The sequence below is a fragment of the Loxodonta africana genome, chromosome 12 (genome assembly GCF_030014295.1).
Source record: "Loxodonta africana isolate mLoxAfr1 chromosome 12, mLoxAfr1.hap2, whole genome shotgun sequence".
In the NCBI taxonomy this organism is placed as follows: Eukaryota; Metazoa; Chordata; class Mammalia; order Proboscidea; family Elephantidae; genus Loxodonta; species Loxodonta africana.
Window position 1 is genome coordinate 68341520 of NC_087353.1, and position 23416 is coordinate 68364935.

General features: G+C 38.3%; 1 protein-coding gene across 8 annotated transcripts in view; it reads left to right on the top strand.

Annotated features, from left to right (window-relative positions):
* Positions 1-22030, top strand: part of ERCC4 (ERCC excision repair 4, endonuclease catalytic subunit) — a 33152-nt gene extending 11122 nt beyond the window's left edge. For 6 of the 8 annotated variants that reach the window (XM_010597297.3, XM_023557333.2, XM_023557334.2 and 3 more), the window contains 7 exons: positions 807-987; positions 3161-3289; positions 4237-4347; positions 6066-6663; positions 8804-8896; positions 14939-15051; positions 17606-22027. In XM_010597297.3, the coding sequence (XP_010595599.2) occupies positions 807-987; positions 3161-3289; positions 4237-4347; positions 6066-6663; positions 8804-8896; positions 14939-15051; positions 17606-18339 (1959 nt within the window). In that variant the 3' untranslated portion in view covers positions 18340-22027. Of the gene's footprint in view, positions 1-806; positions 988-3160; positions 3290-4236; positions 4348-6065; positions 6664-8803; positions 8897-14938; positions 15052-17605 lie in introns of all 8 variants that reach the window. The other 2 variants (XM_003417715.4, XM_023557332.2) reach the window with 2 other exon arrangements.
* The last annotated feature ends 1386 nt before the right edge of the window (positions 22031-23416 follow it).

The window sequence follows — 23416 nt, forward strand, 5'->3', positions numbered from 1 at the left end:
CAGGAGTGTCTGGGTGGCACAAACGATTAAGAGCTTGGCTACTAGCCAAAAGACTGGAGGTTTGAACCCAGCCAGAGGTGCCTTGGAAGACAGATGTGTTGATCTGCTTCTGAAAGGTCACGGCCCTGAAAACCCCATGGATCGCAATGCTACTCTGCACACATGGGGTTGCCATTAGTTGGAATCAACTCAATGGCAACTAACAACATAAAAAAAAAAAGCGTGCATACATAAAGCTATCGTTGTTTTAGGCTCATTTTTAAGGTCTTAAAAATATTGACACTTAGTCAATTTTTAGTTTAACAAATATATTCCGACCTATGAAGCACCCTTTAAAAAAAAAAGCTAAACAAATCTTCAACACCAACAAATTAAGGTACATTTTAATTTAATTTGACACCATGTTGTTTATCTGGTTTACGCCCACTGCTTCATGGTTCCAGTGGATCCCGCGTTTTTATCCAGGATAGAATCAGAACCACACCTGGCAGAATCGAATGTGTCTGTGCTACAAGCTTTGGATTCTGTTCATAAAAAAAAAATATTTGATTATCTGATGTTTATCAGGCCATTTCTCTCCCAAATAATAATATAAATGTGAATAATTATGAATTGACTCTATTTGGTCAAAAAGCATTCCAGCAGTAAAACTCTCTGCTTTACATTTGAAAAATATAAAAGGATCTTATGAACTGAAGTTTTCTGTCCACTTCCTTGAAGGATAATGGTTTTTAGAAGTGTAATTTATATTAAGAATAGCTATATTAAACATATCGTAGCAGTACTAAATTTTGTTCTTGTTTTAGACAATCCGCCACTACTTGGATCCTTTGTGGCACCAACTTGGAGCCAAAACTAAGTCCTTGGTCCAGGACTTGAAGATACTACGAGCTTTGCTGCAATATCTCTCTCAGTATGATTGTGTCACATTTCTTAATCTTCTGGAGTCTTTGAGAGCAACTGAGAAGGCTTTTGGTCAGAATTCAGGTGGGAGATAAAAATACAAGTATTATTCTAGGAGCTGATTTGAAGAAAGTGTTGGATTTTGTTGAGGAATCAGGTGTGAGGAAGGCTATATTCAACTACATGTTACACTAAGACTTCAAATTATGTTTTATGTTCATAGCACAAGGTCGTAGGTTTTATTGATAGCTAATGTTTCCACCTAGTTCACTTCTATTCTGTATAATAATGAATACTCATATCCATTCCCAGCAATTTTATTTCTAGAAAAGACTGTGTAGTACAGGCAGTCCCCAACTTAGGAATAGGTTGCATTCTGGAAGTTTAGTTGTTAACTTAGAATTCATTTTTCCCAAAGAAACAGCAAGGGAGTATGGCGCTTCACAGCTAGAATGCCAAGGACTAAAGAAAAGGCTATAGGGAAATCATAGTGAGAAAGACTAGTTTAGCCTAATGGTTCTCAGCCTTTGGGCTCCCTTCACATTCTTAAAATTATCGAGGGCCCAAAGAGCTTTTCTTATGTGAATTATATGTATTGATATTTATCATATTAGGAAGTAAAACTGAGACATTTAGAAAATGTTCATTCACTTAAAAAATAGCAATAATAAACCTATTATATAATGTCAAAAAAAAAAAACATTTTTATGAGAGATATATTTACCAAAACAAAAATTATAAAAAGTGGCATTGTTTTACATTTTTACAAAAATCTTTAATGTCTGGCTTAATATAAGATAGTTGGATTCTTATATCTGCTTCAGCATTCAATTGATTATGATGTATTATTTTGGTTGAAGAATTTAAAAACTATCTGACCTGGTACACATATGTGCTTAGGAAAGAGGGGAGTATTTTAGTAACCTTTCCAAATAATTGTGGATATACTTTGATAGTACACCAAGCCTTGACAGGTTTCATACAGCTTAGTTGCAACATGGAATTTGAAAGCATATCAGTGAACTTTTTCTATTTTGTTACATTAAAATCCAGTAGGCTATCTTGTAATGTGAATGTACCTTTCACCCTTACATGATTTTGTAAAATCATGCGTTCATCATTTGGAAAGATGTTGGTTCACTGAGTTATGCAGATCCTCCAAATGTTGACACACTTTGTTATTAATAACAAAAACTCACATGTGTTCATGTCATCGCTGATCTTATTAGAAAAGTCTTTAAATATTGGGAAGCGGCCAAGCACACAGTGGCAGATACAAACTTCAAAATTCAAAACTTCCCTCCAAAGCTAGGTTTTTATCATTTGGCAACAAATACTGTCCATTGTTTTCCTTGAAGTGAAATGCTCAATTTGTTCATTTTCAGGAAAATATCTTCCAAATACTCCAAGTCTGAATGACTATAGTTTTTCTATCATTTGTTCTTTCAAGTAAAAATGGTGTTCGATAAAAAAAGTGGCTAGTTCTGCACAGCTCAGTCACACCAGGCTCTTCCTCGAGTCAGCCGTTGTGCTTTGGCATGCAGCAGAAGTACCTTTTGTATACATCCCATTTCGTCACAACAGATATTAAAAAGATGTATACTCAAGGTTGAATATTTAATACAATTAATCGTTTTTACTGCTTCATCAGGGACATTCTTAAGTGAAACTGGCATGTTTGAAACTACAGATACATGGCAGTGAAGAACACACTGAGTGCCAGCGGTTTGGTACTGCTGCCTTGATTTGTGCTAAGGCACCAACAGTGTTACCCACCCTTGTTTTATTCCATCATCGGATATGTCAACGTGAAACGGGCACATAATGTCTTCGTATTATTTTGAAGGAAACCCTGGTAGTGTAGTGGTTAAGAGCTATGGCTGCTAACCTAAAGGTCAGCAGGTCGAATCCGCCAGGTGCTCCTTGGAAACTGTATGGGACAGTTCTGCTCTGTCCTATAGGGTTTCTATGAATCGGAATCGACTCGATGACAGTGAGTTTTTTGTTCATTTATTATTATGAAAATAGTTTTGATTGAAGACCTCCTAAAAAAGTCTTGGGGACCCCCTGAGGTCTGTGGCCCACACTTTGAAAACCACTGGTCTAGCCCAACAGTGAAAGGGACCACAATAGTGGGGGAATGATATGGTTAGTAGGAAAACAAGATGGCAGTCAGTTGTATATGTAAATCATGTGACCATCAGAGACTATTTAAAATTAATTGTAAATTAAAATTTTTTTTTCCTTTTCATATTAGGTTGGCTGTTTCTTGACTCTAGTACCTCGATGTTTGTAAATGCTCGAGCAAGAGTTTATCATGTTCCAGATGCCAAAATGAGTAAAAAAAGTCAAATGTCTGAGAAAATGGAGATTAAAGAAGGGCAAGGTATCTTGTAGGCTTAAATTTTTAATCATGCCTTTTATTTATTTGATATAAAAATGCTGATCAAGTAAAAATGTAATTTAAAATCTTCAACCATGTGAAAAAATGTATGCCTGTATATAAAATGCGTATGTGTATGTTACATACATAACATGTGTTAAAAGTATTCAGCATGCCAGGTCTCGGAATCCATTGCTAGGAGACTCCAAATATAGAATACCAAGTACCAACCAAGAGTATTCTTACTGCTATGTAACAACTATAGATTGATTTTTTTTAACTTCAAAGTAATTACTCTTTTTGGCACTTAATGTCTTAGTGAAGCTTTTTAAAGTCCCTTTTAACTTTTAAAGAACGTAAATATTATGTTACAATGAAGCAAATGTGGATTGTATTTCAACATGCATCTAGTAGGCATTATAAATATCCCTGGTTTGTAAAGGCATCAAAAATAAGGCTAATTCTTGCTTTCTGCCTAGCTCAAAGATTATTTCAAAACAAATATATTAATGAAGTGTTTGAGTACTTACAGAAATAAAAGTTTGATTGCTGTCTACTTCTATCTAGGTTCAGAATGAAAAGCATCATGGATTTTAGAAATAAATACTGTTATCTGTACTAATTATTTTATGTAACAGCCTATATATGCGTATGGGGTCACAGTTGACAACTAACACAGAATCATCGTATTAGTGACCAGGCATAATGTCTTAGTGACTTTCTATCAAGGCCTTATAAAACCGACACTAATTAATGTTTTTTCTTTCACTAAGACCGTAAGCAGGCCTTTTTCAGGGAAGAAGATTCTATTTAGCATTATGAAGAATGCTCAGTGAAATGGGCTCATGGACTGATGCTTGCGCTGTCTGTTGTTTTTTTAAAAAGCCTTTGGAATACTTTACGGATGAATGTTATCGTATAGAATGAGATTATCTCTTATTTCTATACAGATACCAAAAAAGAGCTGGTTCTAGAAAGCAACCCCAAGTGGGAAGCCCTAACCGAGGTACTGAAAGAAATTGAGGCAGAGAATAAGGAGAGTGAAGCCCTTGGTGGTCCAGGTAGGAAAAAAGGAGATGATATTTGCTTTCAAAACCTACCCGATAAATCTTTTTTGACTAGCTCTTTAAAAATAACTCCCCATTTTGTTTATAAATGTAGAAGAAGAAATAACAAATGAGCACTGAGATTCCAGTGGCAACCTCCTTACTATTTATTTGATGTGATTGTCTCCTGTTGGAGCCATCGTATATTCATGAAAATGGAGTTTTTTACTGGTTGAATTCTCAGGACTTCTATTTAAAGATTCAGCTAATCTCTCTATATATTTTTTCACTGGGTTTTAAATCTAGAATCCCTAAAAAGGAAACTAATGGGTCTTTTGTTTTATATTCTCAGCTAGATCTTTCTAAGAAGCCTAGACTCTTCTGTGGAGTGACATTGACCTAGCCCTAGAGAAAAGGTCCAAATCTTAGGGCTCTTCTGTTTAAACAGAAACGCTGGTGGCGTAGTGGTTATGTGTTACAGCTGCTAACCAAAAGGTCGGCAGTTCTAATCCACCAGGAGCTCCTTGGAAACTCTATGGGGCAGTTCTGCTGTGTCCTATATAGTCACTATGATTTGGAATCGACTCAAAGGCAGCGGGTTTGGTTTTTTTGTTTCCTGTTGAAACATGGGTACACGAGTAGATTCAAATACTAGACTAAACTTGAACTGTTAATCTAAAAAATAAAAAATACATCTTTTCATCACAAGCCGTATAGAATTATTTGACTCTGTAAACTGTGCAGCTATACCTTTAATGAAAATTAAAATATATACACACACACAAAACTCATTTAAACGAATATTCAAGTAGAAAATTACATTGTGAGGCAGAGAGTACGCTTATGAAAAAAAAGAGAAAGCTAGCTGATTCTTAGGATAATTATTTTTGTGTTGACTCTGCCATATTGAATGAATAGTTGTCTCTTTTAAATGTCAATGAACAGCTGTTTTCATAGATATCTTTTTATAATCATAAAATTGTGGGTTTATAAAATTGTATGAAAAAGCATAAATCTGTATAAAAAATAGAAAAAGACACAGCATACAACCACATATATAACAATTAATTTGATAGGAGAAAAAATGTGATCTTATTTTAATTTTGGTGTGAGGCTGAATGTTTTCTCAAATGCATTCCCTCTTTTACAAATCGTCTTATTCTCCTTCACCAATTTAGCCTGTGTCCTCATTTTATATTGGCTCTTTATATATTAAAGATATTAACATTTGCCAGAGTTGTTATATATATTTGTTTTTTGGCTTTTTTAGTGCGGCTTTTTATTCTCGTAGACTCAAATCTGTCACTCTTCACTGAGCTTTCTTCCATTGCTTTTAAGCTTAGAAAATACTTACATTCAGAGAGACAGAATAGTTACTGTTTTTTTTTAGATAATTTGTATTTCGCGTTTGACTAATCCATTTGGAATTTATTTTGGGGTATATGATCCTCTGGAAAATTATTAATCAAAAAGAGCTTTTTTAAAAACCTCCGTTATACCATGGCTATACTTTCCTAAGACTCTAAATATTTCTGTCTTCAACTTTGCTCAAACGATTTAAGTAACTGCCAGAAAGGTGAAAGTGTTTGATAAGCTCCTAAGATTATTTTTAAACAATTTGTAAATTCTTTAAAGGATGATGTGTCTTCCTTTTATGGGGAGGTCAAGGGGGCATGTGAGGAGTAAGAGGGCAAATGAGGTAATAGTAACATAACCTTGTTTTCTAATTTTAGGTCAAGTACTTATTTGTGCAAGTGATGACCGAACGTGTTCCCAGCTGAGAGAGTGCATCACTACTGGAGCAGAGGCCTTTTTATTGAGACTCTACAGAAAAAGCTTTGAGAAGGATAGCAAAGCCGAAGAAGTGTGGATGAAATTTAGAAAGGAGGATAGTTCAAAGAGAATTATGAAACCTAACAAAAGACCCAAAGACCCCCAAAACAAAGAAAGAGCTTCTAACAAAGAAAGGACTCTCAAAAGGAAAAAACGAAGGTTGACTTTAACTCAGATGATGGCGAACTCTGAAGAACATGAAGGTGAAGGGAAGGTGGAAGAAGGGTATCCTAGAGAAATAAGCAGTAGCCAAGAAAGTGGCTTAGAAGGAATTAAGCATGAAGAATTTGATTTAAACTTGTCATCCGATGCAGCTTACGGAATCCTAAAGGAACCCCTCACTATCATCCACCCGCTTCTAGGTTGTAGTGACCCCTATGCGCTAACAAGGGTACTCCATGAAGTGGAGCCAAGATATGTCGTATTGTATGATGCTGAGCTAACATTTGTTCGTCAGCTTGAAATTTACAGGGCAAGCAGACCCGGGAAACCTCTGAGGCAAGTTATAAAGAAGACTGACTACTTCTTACAAAGGTTTTACTTTCACGGTTTCGTAGGCTTTAACATAGAAACTCCTATCAGTTGCGTATTGGTTTTCTTATCTTTAACATTCTGTTGCAGTGATTCTGATTAAGTTTCATGAAAATGTATTTTGCTTCCTGGTGAATCTGGGAAGGTTGCATAGAAAGGATGTCAAATATTGTATGTAGCAGAACAACAAATATAGGAGGAGCCCTGGTGGCACAGTGGTTAAAGGGTTTGGCTGCTAACCAAAAGATCAGCGGTTCGAACCCACTAGCCTGTCTGGGAGAAAGGTGTGGCATTCTGCTTCCATAAAGATTTACACCCTTGGAAACCGAATAGGGCAGTTCTATTCTGTCCTACGGGGTTGCTATGAGTCGGAATCAGCTCGACGGCAGTGGTGGGCACGCGTGGGCTGTTTGTTCTGAACCATATTCTTTATGGTTGGTTTGCAGGTTATGGGATGCTCTGTCTGAACAAATCTAGGAAATTTGTAATATTCTAAGTTCTCCTGGAAGTTAATATAACTGACTTGGCTAAATAATTTCAATCTTCTAAAATGTCTTTATCAATTTTAAGTGACTCTAAATTACTTCCACGTAAAACTGAAGTATTGGGGGAATTATTATACCAAGATTTTTTCAGATTTCAAGAAATATCAAATCCACACAAATATCAGATGAGAAAATGATGCTTCCCAAAGAATATAGTGTTCTGACTCTCCAGTTATCTGAGGGGAAATAAACAGCAAAATTAATATCCTGAACTCAGCCTGAACCAAAAAGCAGAGCCAAAAGCAACCTTTCCAGCAGTTTAACTAACGCCGCATTTCAGGGTAGAATTGAATGGAGGAGGGGGATCAGAAATAATGCAGAATGAAGAGATGAGATGAACCTGGTAAAATAATTACGGGCTGGTCAATTTTTCATGCTTAGCTATTGATCATCTTTGCAGATAGCTTGTGTGCTCCAAAGTGCTTTGTTGCCTGAGAATAGAATAGTGTGATATTTGAAACAAAATGTCAGAATCAGAAGGGACCTGGGAGAAGAGCCTCTCACTCTTTCATTGGGAAACTGAGGCCCAGAAATGGTCCATGACTTGCCCTTTCTCACTCGGCATATTCATGGGGGAGCTGAGGTCTCTCGATTTTCATTGTCCACTGGTCTGTCTCCTTGTCCACACTTCAAAGAAATACAGTAAAACCTGCAAAAGCTGGAAACTGTAAGGTAGAAACCTGTCAGAGAAGGAAAACTCAAATATTTGTCACTAAAACAAGCAATAGAAAAGTGGTAAGACTGCACCCTGTCAAGGGCAGAAGACTTTCAAGACCCGGAAAAACCAGGCAGCCCTCTTGAGTTCCAGCTCTCACAGATGTCACTGTATAATTTAGAAAGGTGAAGGTTAAAAGCAGAGTCGAGGACTAAGGAAGAAAAATACTTTTGATAGAAGGTGAAGAAAGGGACAGAGGAGGTGCTTTCTTCAGCTCTCTTGGCCACAAAGAAGGTAGAAAAGCAGGCCTTTTCTAAGAGAGAATACTCTTATCAGTTAATTTTCTAGAAGCCTGAGATAGTCCATATGCCCATGTGTTTATATAAAATGTACGATGACTGTTCTGTTAAGACAGGAATGAAAAAGAACTGAGAAATTACTTGTAAAGATAAAGGTCATATAGATTTCATTATTTTTCCCTAACATGAACTCTCATAAGCTGGTTTTTATAACTACTGTCCAACTTCTTAAACGATTGTTTGGCAGAAGTGCAAAGAAAAAATTGAAAAAGGAGAAGCCTCTACAATTCTGTATTTTTTTTTTTATTAGTTTATAGTTACAAGGAAAGAATTACTCTATCCCCCTAGTTATAGTTCATTGTTTACCTAAACTCTGTCCCTCCTTTTGGCAAAAGAAAAAAAATGTGATAACGAGACCTTTAACAGGTGGGGTAGGCAGCTTAGTTTTAGTAAAGTTTTAGTAAGAGCATGATTAATAGAATCTTTTATTCTTAGTCAAATATTTATCATTCGAGGCTTCCAGGTTGCTGATTTCAAGTGCTGTGCTGTTCCTTTCAGAGATTAAAGATTATGTTTCTGCAGCCTAAAAGTGTTTTCTTAATTTGCAGGGTTTATTTTCTCATATATGGAGGTTCGACTGAAGAGCAACGCTATCTCACTGCTTTGCGGAAAGAAAAGGAAGCGTTTGAAAAGCTCATCAGGTAACGCAGAGACGATCAGTATGAAAATAGCAAACCAAATTGCAGGCCTTTCAAGAGCCAGAGGCTTCTCTCGGTGGGGGAATATCTCCTGGTCCTCAGTAAAGATGGAGAAGGGAAGAAGCTGAAGAGGATCAAGGTGAAAATATGGCGACCCCGCGTGTACAGAACTGTGCTCCATGAATTTTTCAAGGCTGTGGCCACTCAGATATGCATCGCCACACAGGGTGAAACGTGTTAGTGAGAGCCAGAACTCAACAGGATTGCCTTGGTTTTTTCCGGGTCTCACAAGTTTTCCGCCTTTGACAGGGTTCAGTCTTAGCATTTTTCTACTGCTCTCTTATTAGTGGAAAATATTTTTTTCTTCTCTGTCAGGTTTCCACTTTACACAGGTTCCAGCTTTTGCAGGTTTCACTGTCTTTCCGTTTTCTCTTCCCCTCTCTTTTCCACCATCTCCAACTGTTTTTCAGTTTTTGAGTAGAGGATTAGAAATGTGACAAAGAGAGCAGCTTTGCTATTTGTAAGGAAATACAATATAAAAATCAGAAAAATAACCAAAACACTTCTTTTCTAAAAAATATGTTTTAAATCTTCCTTTCTGCTGTACCGCATTTATTCACAAGATTTCTCTCTTCGTTTTGAATTACGATTTTTTTTTCTTGTCAAACGCCCATTGTCTGTGGGTGGGTGGCTGCTTTACTCTTCATTGGGAGCCACCAGTACCACCAGTTCAGCTCACCATCAACAGAATCACCGTGGCAAAATGTTTTAAAAGAAGTGTGATGTTTGTCTGAACATATGTGTATGCTTTTGAGAATGGCTATCTGATAATGTTCCAAATCCAAATAGAAAATGCTTTTCAATTTAACATAAGAAAAATGTTTATAACTGAGATATTCACAGACTGTTATTAAGAAGATAGGTGTTATTAAGAAGATGGCAGTTTCATGTGGGAAAATGGATCTAAGGGACCTCGGAAGCCAGGGCAAGGACTTGGCAGAGCATCATTAAGCTGAGCCAGAGAAAAGGCTAGGCTAGAGGAGACCATGGCCTGGACTGAGGGATTGAGCCAGACCAGTCTTCCAGGCCTCAGACATTGGCAATGTATCAGTGGCAACAAGAGGGCAGAAATTATTTTTAGTGGCGGTCAGCCTACCAGGGCCTTAGACAGGGCCCATCTTCCAGTGCTGGCTGTGGGTTCTCAGCATATGCTTAAAATATACACATACCCTGGCTAGTCCAGGGTATGCATTTCTGGAAACAGGTGTTCACTGACTCAGCATCATTGAGTCCCTGTAGAGGGACTTGGCATGGTACATGGGCAGTACCCTTCCCTTTCCTTCAGTTCTCTAAAGCTGTGGCATGCCTTGGACATGAACTCTTCCAGCCACTGGTCGTATACTTATTAGTCAGTTTTCTCAGTCTGCTATGAAAATATACTTTCTATTAATGTCCTTTGAGGGGTTGTTTTTATATATATATATATGTATGTATGTATGTATATGTTGTTGTTGGTTACTATCGAGTTAATTCTAAGTCGTGGTGACCCCACGTATACAGAGAAGAACTGCTCCATAGGATTTTAAAGGCTGTGACCTTTTGGAAGCAGATTGCTAAGCCTGTCTTCAAGGTGACTCTGAGTGGGTTTGAACTACCAGCCTTTCAGCTAGCAGTTGAGCACTTAACCGTTTGTACCACCCAGGGACTCCTATTTATGTGTGTATATATATGTATACACACATACATACATACATATGGTTTATATGTGTGTGTGTATTTTGTTTTTAAATATTTCAGAAATATTGGTATAACAAACAAGGTGTTATACAGTCTACTACTTAGCTCAAAGCTTACTACCTCCACGTCTTAATCCGTCCATGTCTTCTAGACCTTCACTGCCCCAAGGCTCAAACGGTCAACAGATACTTGTTGAGCATCTATTATGTGCTGAGCCCTGTGCCAGTATTAAAATGCTAATGTTATACTGGTGCAGAGAAAGGGTGCCCTCTTGGAGATTATCTTTTAGTAGGAAGGCAGACACTAAGCATTTATAACTATGGTAATAAACTGTGCAGAGTGCTACCGGCTGCAAAAGTCAAAGTAAAGAGCGTACTAGGAGAGAATATCAGTTGGGAGCATCAGGGATGGCTTCACTGAGGAAGTGATAGTTAAGCTGGTACATGGAAAATGATGGAAGTTACTAGGCTGATAGGGAGGAAGAGTTTTATGTTAGGAAACACCATATGTGAAGGCTCAGAGGTACAGCAGACCCTGTTAAGAATCTAGAACTTTATTCTAAACATAATAAGACAATATTGAAGTATTCAAAGTAGGAAAGTGAGTAAATACATTTTTATACCACCACTTGCATATATGTAAGTTTGTTGATTTGTGGTTGCTTGCATGTAGCTGTGACGCTGGAAACCATGCCACCAGTATTTCAAATAACAGCAGGATCACCCATGGTAGACAGGTTTAGCAGAGCTTCCAGAGTAAGACAGACTAGGAAAAAGGACCTGGCAGTCTACTTCTGAAAAAATTGACAGACTAGGAAGAAAGGCCTGACAATATACTTGGGAAAATTAGCCAGTGAAAGCCCTGTGGATCACAACAGAATATTGTCCAATATGGTGCTGGAAGATGAGCCCCTATGTTGGAAGGCACTCAGTATACACAGCGGCCACAACAATAGCCTTAAGCATACCAACGATCGTGAAGATGCTCTAGGACTGGGCAACGTTTTGTTCTGTTGTATGTGGGGTCACCGTGAGTCAGGGCCAACTTAATGGCAACTAACAAGAACATATTTTTAAAGACTCTCTCTGGCATCAAACTGAGGAATGAAAGGAGCAGGAACATTAGTTAGAAGACTACTGAGATCGTCTGATAAGAGATGATGGTAGCCAAGATTAGGCTGATGGACAGAAATAGACAGATTTGAGAGATATTTGGAGGATAGAATCAAAGAACTGGTTTTGCTGGATGTGGGCCAGTACTTCTTAACAATTTCTTCACTCTTTTTAAAGCATCCTTTGCCTCAGGCTTCTTTGATAAAGTAGTTGTTACTTGTCACCAATAAGCACGTAGAGGGATCAGTCCCTGGAAAAGGACATCATGCTTGGTTAAGTAGAGGGTCAGTGAAAAAGAGGAAGACCTTCAATGAGATGGATTGACACAGTGGCTACAACAATGGGCTCAAACATAGCAACAATTGTGAGGATGGCGCAGGACTGGACAGTGTTTCATTCCATTGTACATGGGGTCACTATGAGTCAGAACCAACTCAACGGCACCTAAAAACAACAACTGCAAGGTATTGGGTGACCTGTACTGTTCTTGGTTTATGCAAGTGATTCTACACACCAAAGGGCTCAGTGACAAGATATGGGTGAGCCCAGCACACGCTGGAAATCTCACTCAGCAGAACCTGGAATATGGATTGTTACAGATTGTCTTAGTTATCTAATGTGGCTATAACAGAAATACCACAAGTGGATGGCTTTATTGAAGAAAAATTTATTCTGTCACAGTCTAGGAGGCTACAAGTCTGAATTCAGGGTGCCAGCTCCAGGGGGATGCTTTCTCTGTCAGCTCTGGGGGAAGGTCCTTGTCATTAATCTTCCCCAGTCTAGGAGCTTCTTAGCACAGGGACCCCAGGTCCAAAGAACATGCTCCACTCTTGGCTCTTTTTGTTTGGTTGGTGGTGATGAGGTCCCTCTCCTTTCCACTCACTACTTTGTTTTATTATCTCAAAAGAGACTGACTCAAGGTACAGCTTCATCCTATAGATTGTGTCCTGCCTCATTAACATAACTGCTTCTAATCCTGCCCCGTTAATATCATAGGATTTACAACATAGGATAACCACATCAAATCACAAAAAGATAGACAACCATACCATACTGGGAATCATGGCCTAGCCAAGTTGACACACTGATAAGATGACAAAAATATGTGTTGTAAATCCTAACCCATAGGGTTGTTATGGGTCAGAATTGACTTGACAGCAATGGATTGGTTTTGGTATACCTAAAATTACAATCCCATTTGGGAGTGGGTTTTTTGTTGTGTTAATGAGGCAATATTAGTGTAGACCCATTGCTGTTGAGTCAGTTCGACTCCTAGCAACCCTATAGGACAGAGAAGAACTACCCCATAGGGTTTCCAAGGTTGTACATCTTTATGGAAACAGACTGCCACATCTTTCTCCCACAGAGCAACTAATGGGATCAAACCACTGACCTCAGCAACTGAGCATTTAACCACTGTGTCACCAAGGCTCTTATTAATGTAGGGTGTATCTTAAATCAGTCTTTTGAGATAGAGTGGATTAGAGCAAGCTAACAAGCAAGCACAAAAAGAGGAGAAGATACATGTCACATGATTGCAAGGAACCTAGGAATAGAAGCTGAAAAGAGGCATGGACATTTCCCCAGAGCAAACACAGAGAGAGAGAGCCTTCCCCTAGAGCTGGCACCCTGAATTTGCACTTCTAGCCTCCGAAACTGTGAGAAAATAAATTTCTGTTCATTAAAGCCACCCAGTTGTGGTATTTCTGTTATAGCAGTGCTAAGAAACTAGGACATGGACTCTCCTACATTTAAATCGATACAGTAATGTCCATACCAGTTTTTAATGTAAATTTCTCTATGGTCTGGCCTAATTTTCTAAACTCTCTCAATGATTTTCTACTTATTACAGATTAGATCTTCCCATTTTGCACAGCGGTCAGATGATTACACTTTCTAGACTCTTAAGATTTGTACTTTGCCGGAAAACCTGGGGAATTTGAGAGTGCCTTGCTATAAGAACATTCACACTGAGCCCGTACTCAGAGAAAAATTCAATGTGAGAATAAGAAAATGTGCTCTTTGCCAGGACCTCTATGGGTGGTGATGTAAGGAAAAAAAAAGCAGTGCTACTATTTAAAACCGCCAGAAAGGAGCAGATCAGGCCATCTGGCAGTGAGAGATCAGTAGATTACAGATGACAAATGGGAGCAGAAAAGTTACACTTAAAAGTATTGATGATAAAATGCTACCTGGGCAGAGAAATTCGTAATAGCTTTCTCAGTGTACATAGTTTGGAGGAGGTCACTGCTTTTCAAAGGAAAGGGGCATGATTACTTGAAATGTTGCATTTAAAAGATATGATCACAAGTGGGTTAGTCTGCTAGTTTAAAGAAACACCGATGTGAGGAGACTTCTAGTTCAGCATCTCCTCCCTGTGTTGTCATGTTCAAGGTATGCAGATGCCATTGAAGATGTGAAAGCAAAACCAAGAAACCGCAGTACTTTGGATTAGGTGGAAATATGGGTGTGAATTTTTAAATTATTATTTTGCATCTGTCACAGAGTTAAAAAAAAAAAAAAACCATTGCTATCAAGTCAATTCTAACTCATAGCGACCCTGTAGGACAGAGGAGACCTGCCCCTTAGGGTTTCCAGGGCTGTAATCTTTTACGGAAGCAGACTACAACACCTTCCACAGAGTAGCTGGTGGATTCGGACCACCAACCTTTCAGTTAGCAGCCAAACTCTTAACCACTGTGCCACCAGGGCTCCTTCCAAGTAGAGAATAGTAAACATAATGGAGAAGTAATGAGTGACTGCCATAGCCACTGCCATTGCAAAGAATTTTTCAGCAGGTGACACTTGACCCTGGTATTGAGAATAATGAGGGGAAAATGGGAACTAGAGCTATTGTCTGGCCCCTTGAAATCTGTTTAAAAAATGTACTAATGATAACTTTGTGTATTTGTAGATCTTTCTGTGTCTTATTTCATGTATCAAAGTGCTCGACGTATACAATAGAGAACAGTCAATGCCTTTTTTTATTCTGAAGATCAGGGAGTAGTACCCAACCAAGAAATTACTCCGACTTCCTTTACCCATCATTTGTCCGTGCAGCTTTACTTCTAATGTATTTCCTGCTCCTCTTTGTCACTATGGTTCTATACGTCATCTTGTACATTAGAGTTTGCAAAAGATGAAGATCTAGAATTTTGAAATGAGTTTGAACAGTGTTTTAAATGTTCTCCCCCAGGGAAAAAGCTAGCATGGTTATCCCTGAAGAAAGAGAAGGCAGAGATGAAACCAACCTGGACTTAGCAAGAGGCAGCACATCAGCAGATGCCTCCGCTGACACTCGGAAAGCAGGTGAGTCCCATGCTCTCCCCAGCACTCCCGTTGCCTGCAAAGAACTGTGAGCTTCAGAGTTACCCTGCAGAAGCTTGATTTTTCTCAACAAACTTTTAAGATTGAGTGTTAGGCCCAGGAGAGGTTATCTGCTCCCATATTCTAGTGCCTACTCTGCCATCCACTAACCACAGGTCCTCCCTGGATCTAAGGCTCCTCAGTTGTAAAGTAAGTGGGCTTGCGTCTTAGGCACTGTAGCTTAGAAGTGAGTGGTGTTCCAAAGTCACTTTTACATTTCACTCGTTGAGACTCAGAAGAAAAATTTTTTTAATCTTATTGTGGTGAAAACATACATAACAAGACATACACCATCTCAACGATTTCTACACGTACAATTCCGTGACATTGAGTACATTCTTTAAGTTGTCCACCCCTTCCCACTATCCTTTTCCAAATCATTCCCACACAATTAATAGAAACTCAGTGTCTCTAGTGAAAGCTCCCCCCCGCCCTTCTTCCCTTCTCTTGGTAACCATTAATATATTTGGTTTCTATTGCTTATTTTATGTAAGTGAGATCATGTAATATTTGTCCTTTTGCGAATGACTTAGTTCACTCAACGTGATGTTTTCAAGGTTCATCTGTGTTGTGGCACACGTCAGAATGTCATCTTTCTTTATGGCTGAGCAGTATCTCATTGTGTGTGTATATCAGATTTTGTTTATCCACTTACCTATTGATGGACATTTTGATTGTCCTTTTGGCTTTTGTGAACAGCACTGCAGTGAATATTGGTGTACAGGTTTCTGTTTGCGTTTCTGCTTTCACTTCTTCTGGGTATAGACCTAGGATTGGGATTGCTGGGTCATGTGGTAATTCTATGTTCAGTTTTTGAGGAACCACCAGACTGTTTTCCATGCTGGCTGTCCTGTTTTACATTCCCACCAGCAATGGATGAGGGTTCCTGTTGCTCCGCATCCTCACCAACACCTGTTATTTTCTGGTTTTTTGATCATAGCCATTCCAGTGAGAGTGAAGCATCTCACTGTGGTTTTGATTTGCATCTCCCCAACGCAGTGGTTAAATGCTTGGCTACTAACTGAAAAGCTGGTGATCTACTGTCATAAAAATTACAACCTGGGAAACCCTACGGGTAGTTCTACTCTGTCCTATAGGGTCACTATAAGTCAGAATCAACTCGATGGAACACAATAACAGCAAAGACTAATGACATTGAGCGTCTTTTCATGTGCTTGTTGGCCATTTGAATGTCCTTTTTGATGAAATGTCTAAGTCCTCTGCCCACTTTCTGTTTGGGTTGTCTTTTTGTTAAGTTGTAGATGTTTTATATATATTTTGTATATTCAACCCTTATCGGATATAATGCAAGATTAACAACAAAAACTTAGCTTCTTTTTAAATTGTGGTAAAAATGTGTATAACAAAACATTTGCCAATTCAACACTTTTTACACGTATAATTCAGTGACACTGAATTATGTTCATCATTAACCGTCACCACTGTCCTTCTCCACATCATTTCACCACCATTCACAGAAACTCAGGGCCTCCTAAGCGATGGTTCCCCTTCCCCCTCCTTCCTACACCTGGTAACCACTAATAAACTTTGGTCTCTATATGTTTGCCTACTTCATATAAGTGGGACCATATAATATTTGTCTTTTTATGACTGACTGACTTCACTCAGCATAATGTTTCCAAGATTCATCCATGTTATAGCACATTATCAGGATTTCATTTCTCTTTTTGGCTGGGTGGCATTCCATTGGATGTATATACGACATTTTGTTTATCCATTCGTCTGTTGATGAACATTAAGGTGGTTTTCACCTTTTGACTATTGTGAATAGTGCTGCAGTGAACATTGTTATGCAGATATCTTTTTGAGTCCCTGCTTTCAATTCTTTTGCATATATACCCAGGATTGGGATTTGCTGGAGTCCTGTGGTAATTCCATGTTTAACTCTGTGGAAGTGCCACACTGTTTTCCCACAGCAGCGGTACCATTTTGCGTTCCCATCAGCAATGGGTGAGGATTCTAATTTCTCCATATCCTTGCCAGCACCTACTATTTTCTGATTTTTTGGTTTTGTTTTGTTTTCATCATAGCAATCCTAGTAGGTGTGAAGTGGTATCTCATTGTGGTTTTGATTTGCATCTCCCTGATGACCCTGGTGGCATATTAGTTAAGAGCTATGTTTGCTAACCAAAAGGTCGGCACTTTGAATCCACCAGGCGCTCCTTGGAAACTCTATGGGGCAGTTCTATTGTGTCCTATAGGGTTGCTGTGAGTCGGAATCAACTCGACGGCAATGGGTTTGGTTGTTTTGTTTTGTTTTAATAATTAATGACATTGAATGTCTTTTCATGAGCTTACTGGCCATTTGTGTATCTGTTGGAGAAATATCTGTTCAAGACTTTTCTTTGCCCATTTTTCAGTTGGGCTGTTTGTCTTTTTGTTGTTAAGGAAGCATAGATTTTAAACTTTGTTACATTCCATTCTTTGAGAGTTCTTCCTCAGTGACATTACTTAAAATGCTACTTTTTCTCCATAGGCGGCCAGGAACAGAGTGTTACACAGCAAAGTATAGTTGTAGACATGCGTGAATTTCGAAGTGAACTGCCATCTCTGCTCCATCGTCGTGGCATTGACATTGAACCGGTGACTTTGGAGGTTGGAGATTACATTCTGACTCCAGAAATGTGCGTGGAGCGCAAGAGTGTCAGTGATTTGATTGGCTCCTTAAATAATGGCCGCCTCTATAGCCAGTGCATCTCCATGTCCCGATATTACAAGCGGCCAGTGCTTCTGATTGAATTTGACCCCAGTAAGCCCTTCTCTCTCACGTCACGAGGTGCCTTATATCAGGAGATCTCCAGCAACGACATCAGTTCCAAGCTCACCCTTCTTACTCTGCACTTCCCCAGGCTTCGGATTCTTTGGTGCCCCTCCCCTCATGCAACTGCGGAGTTGTTTGAGGAGCTGAAACAAAATAAGCCACAGCCTGATGCAACAACAGCCATGGCTATCACAGCAGATTCTGAAACCCTTCCCGAGTCAGAAAAGTATAATCCCGGTCCCCAGGACTTCTTGTTGAAAATGCCAGGGGTGAATGCCAAGAACTGTCGCTCCTTGATGAACCACGTCAAGAACATGGCAGAGTTAGCAACCCTATCACAAGACAAGCTCACGAGTATTCTGGGGAATGCTGCAAATGCTAAGCAGCTTTATGACTTCATTCACACCTCGTATGCAGAAGTTGTGTCTAAAGGGAAAATGAGAAAATGAACAATAGTAGCTGTTTTCGTATGCCATGACTGTGCTCTTTAATGGCTCTTTGCCAGCCAGTATAGGTCATTATTAATTATCGCTCAGTCTTTTATTCTCTTCCAAGGCTTTTAATGATTGTGCGGCCTGTTTCCTAGGTCAGTGGAACAGAAGCCAAGAGCCCTCTCTGAACTTAGCAGCATTTTAACTTTCCCATGTCCACTCTCATCCTTCCCTGCAGTGTGTATGCCTGATTGTAGTATAATCAATTTTAAAATGACATCAGGTTAAGTTTCTACAAGTATTTATAGAGGACCATTTTTGAAACAAGCAGAAGTGTGTGTTTCTTAAACACACTGATAAAGCGTGCAATCATGTTCTTGCTCTCTGCCTACAAAGGGGCCCCCTGGAACACGGACAAGGATACATCTCTTTGCAGTTCCTGCCTAGTTCTCTCCCCCACATTTTCTTCGTCTCCGTGTTTCTTCCACCTATCTGCCTCTAAGAAAAATTCGTGGGGACTCCCTTCTACTAATTTAAAACAGCCACCTCTACAACCGACTCACTGGTTTTCTAATCACTTGAATATATGTAGCGTGTATTATAACTTGATTGTCCAAAACCAGTATTTTTAAAACATAAAATTAATTACCTCTTTATAAAATGTGATGGTATGGGTGAAGGAGCCCTTAGAATTCCGTTTTTACAGATAGTCAAACTCCTAAAAATCCCAGAGATCTCTAAGCCCAAATGGCTAGTTAGGGCATCTCTTGAGACTTCCTCTTTTCCCAACCTCTCACCCTGTATCCTAACACCACCAGCATCATGTCCCTTCGAAACACAACACAAGCTCATCCTCTCTTTGATTCTCCACTTCTCACTTTCTCTCTGTGCAGGAGGGCTCAAATGTGAGCAAGCGAGTGGCCCAGAGCAGCCCTCAGAGCTGTTAAGGTTTGTTTCCTTCCCTGAGTTGAGATAAAAGGATTATAAGCAAATAAGTAGACTATATAAAAAGCTTCCATAAATAAAATCTCATTCTAAACCTTCTTCTGACTGATTTGGTTTAGCTTTTTACTGATGTGTACATACAGGACATTCATAGCATCTTTGTGTAATTTTAAAACTTTTATATTTAAACATTATTGATTTAAGCGATTCGCTTCTTTAGAAATCAGTGAATTTTCTACCTCAAGAGCAGATGAAGACATCAGCCCTGCTTGCCATATCACACAGTTTGACTTCTCATCCATGTCAGTCATTTTTTTGTTTGTCCCATTTGGTATATTTAGAATATACAGTGGACTGAGTAACTCACAGTTGTCTTTAACAAAAGTACTTTTAACTGTCATTTCCAAACTCTTTCTCTCATACTAGCATCTTGGTTATTAGTATTTAAGAATGTTTATGGGTTTTTGAACTCCATACAAGGAGCGAATTCAGGAGTGTCAGTAACCACAGAGGTTAAGAGAGAACTCTGCAAGGTAATTTGGAGAGTAGGGCAGAGAATAAGAAACAAAAATCACTTTAAGGTAGAACAAAGATCTGGGCTCCTAATTGTATCCCAAAATTAAAAATGTATCCTCTAGAATAGAAAACAGAAACGTAGAGAACAGATCTTAACATTCACTTCGGTATTTATTGAAGAGTTCAATCAGAGTTAAAAATACATTAAAATAGACATACCACTTCAAATGGTAATAATAGCTATAGTTTTTTTCACCCTTTTCTAGCACTTCTGCTTGTGGTATGTAATTTCTGGTTTTTTCTACTTGTATAATTCTACCTGCCTTCTTGTATAACTCCACCTTGTTGTATCATATGAAAGGGAAATCTTAAAGTACACCATCTTTGATAAGAATTTTATTCCATGCTAAGTTTTCAAAACAGTTACTTCTTAAGTCACCATATCAAATGTTCCTTGTTTTCTAGTGCAACACAGATAACAGTCTCCATTGTATTTAGTACCTGTGTACCTTGGCTGTGGAATTCTGCTGCTTGCTTATGTATCTAATGGTTACCTGAAGACAGGTGTGCTAGTTCATGTGCAGTTAAATTATGAAAGATACTTTCTAATGAACTCTAAAATGGTCATTATGGGCCACAGGCTCTCTTCCAACTATGTAAATGTATCCCAGTGTATTTCCAGTTGCAGGAAGCTTTTAATACATTCATCAAGTATTTTATGAAATTTTTTTGCAAGTTTTTTTAATCTAAGAATCTTTGGTTAAGGAGCTAGAAATGCACACATTTAGAATTAATGTATTACCATATTTTCTAGCATCATTTTGTTAACTTTGCTTTTTTCCTTTAAAAATACCACCTAATTTACTTAACTTCATTTTTAGATTTCTTAAAACCTTTTTTAAAAGCTAGGCCAACATTATTGTTCTATTTTATAAGTTTTTTGCATAAAAAATTTGAACATGAAATATTGTGGGAAATCATTTTCAGATTTATTTGCTTGAATCATGTTATTTATCTTAAAAATATACAAGAAGAAATCATTTTTAATGGTGGCAGTAAATAATGTCCTTTTGGCAATTCTTCCTCTTTCAGTCCGAGGCTTTGTGGCTAAATACCTACTTTTTTTTTTTTATTTGAGTACACACGGGATGCAGTTTCCCAGCTCATGAGGGACTGAAAATAATTGTCTAATTCCTCAGCCAGTTGGGACATAGAGGGTTGAGTCTAGATGTGGTCACGCTGAAATTATAAAGCATCGAAATAATAAATGGTCTTCAGCATGAAAACCTACACAAAAGCAAACCTGAAGAAGGAATGAGGGGGGAGACAGACATTACTGGTCTTTACTTTTGTTTTTCAAGCATAATTTGATTTTCCTTTGGCTCGGAAACCCTTAGGGAAATTCCCTTTTGTGTTCAGTTTAACCAAGAATACCCAACGTTTTAGAAAAATTCTTTTTCTCAGGCTTGAATATATGAAAATTTATGCAGGCTTTAATAGGGGTGTCATTTGTCTTTATTCTTTGGCTTTCTGTTTTGATTCGTAGCTGTTTCCTGTCCAGTTCTGAGCTTCAGCACATGATTTCTCATCTTATAATTGGGATTTTGGTGGCCTACACCACTACGTTTTTTTAATTTAAGGGTGTTTAGGTCAAAATTTGGATGGGAGGGAGACACAACTGATTTGTATCAATTGTATCAGAGTTGTGTATGTGTGTGTTTTTAAGAAAACGTGTATTCAATATTTTCCTTAACATTTTGTGGGCAAAGTAAAAATAACCATGTGGAGTGAAAGGCCATGTATTACCAGCAATGTGTTGGTAAATATAATTTGAAATTCAGAGAATGTTTAATTTTTTTTTCTGTTATGCAGAATAAATTATTGAAGTTGAAATGCTCTTTGAATCCCTTCTTTTGATCTTTGACTTGCTTAATAATGCATTTTCTAAGGCTTCAATGTATTTTTCTTTTGGTCCTTTTCCCTTACCGCTTTTTGTTTTGTAGCATGTCTCCTTAAGGGGGCAGGGGGAAGATGCTTCTTCCGAAAACACTCACTTGTTGATGAGTATGGGTAGGCACAGTGCCTGAGACATCTTAACAAAGGTTAGTCTTCTGCCCTCTCCACCCTGCACCCCCTGCCTCATACATTTTTGTTCCTTTAATGTCAGAGGTGAAATAAGTGAATTATCCTTTTGACACATCTGGGATTTTATTGTAATCTCTTAAACAAGTTTAATTATTTGCTTGCTAATTAGCTCATTGCAATGATTTAGATATTTTTGCTTCTGCTTTAAAATGTAGAACTGTATCCCTTTTTAACAAGGTATAAGGTTATTTCTCAAAATGTTTTAAAGTCTTAAAGACTTTGGTAGAATAATGAATCCTTTCTTAGTAGTAGTAATATAACCCATTTATTGAGCACTGTTGCATTGTTTTATTTAAGTCTCATAACAAGCCTAAGGTAGGCTTGTTACAATGATGAAACTGAGGCACAGAGAGTTTAAGTAATTTGCCCAGATTCACCAAGCAGTAAATGGTGGAGCCCAAGCAATCTGACTCCAGAGCCCTTGAGGAATGTTGGGGGACTGTGGTTTGTGCCTACTTTCATATATCTGACTACAAATATGTCATAAAAAAGCAAATTGGTTTGTTTTCATGCCTCTTAGATATCAGCATCAAGAGCAAGAATGCAAAACATGGAAGCAGGTAAGTGAATACTGAGCGCCGTTTCTGTGCAGTGCTGTGTGTTGTCTAGTAGCCTATGCTGCCCAGGGATTATCTGATTTTCTAGGGTATGTACCCTTTTCTGATGATTAGGAAGGCTGTTTTGCAGCTCTATAAGAATAGAAGTTAACTTGTAGAAATCAGATACCAAGATGAGGATTCTTGTCCAGTATCATTGCAAAGGTTATTGCTTGGCAGGGGGGAGGCATGAACCAGTTTTACATTTATTAGCAGATTTATTTCTACATTCCTTTGACTGGCCAACTATAAATCTCCACAGCCTCGGATTGTCTTTTGAACCAATTTTAACATCTTACTGGTTTCCTCATTAATTAAGTTGAAAAAAAATCATCGACTCTTGTTTTTTTACATTTATATGAGAGTCATCTTTATAACTTTTTGAAAATAGTATTGCCAGCATAAGCTCCCATGTAATAAATCTGTATTTCCAGTCTCATACATCCAAAAGGGAGTCTGTGGGTGACACAAATGGTTGAGCACTCTACTACTAGCTGACAGTTGGAGGTTCAAACCCATCCAGAGGTGCCTTGGAAGACAGGCCTGGTGATCTGCTTTCAAAGGTCACAACTACAACACATCCTAGAGTGAAACCTTGTAAAGCAGATAGATAGGATGTGTGTGCGTGTGCATGCTCACATACACACATGCTTACACATATATAAGAACTATAATTTGATTCTAAGATGTTAATATTAAAAACTGTAAATTGCTAAAATACTAATTTTAACAGTTAGACTCTAAGATGCTGGCGTAATGCTCAGCAGACCCTTATTCCTCATCCTGTTTACAAAAGCTCACTTCCAGAGCATTTCATCTGAGCCCTGTGTCCCCATTGCTATCAGTGTTAAAGAGACTGTTTCATGAATGAGGAAGGGGAGTAATTTCAGACA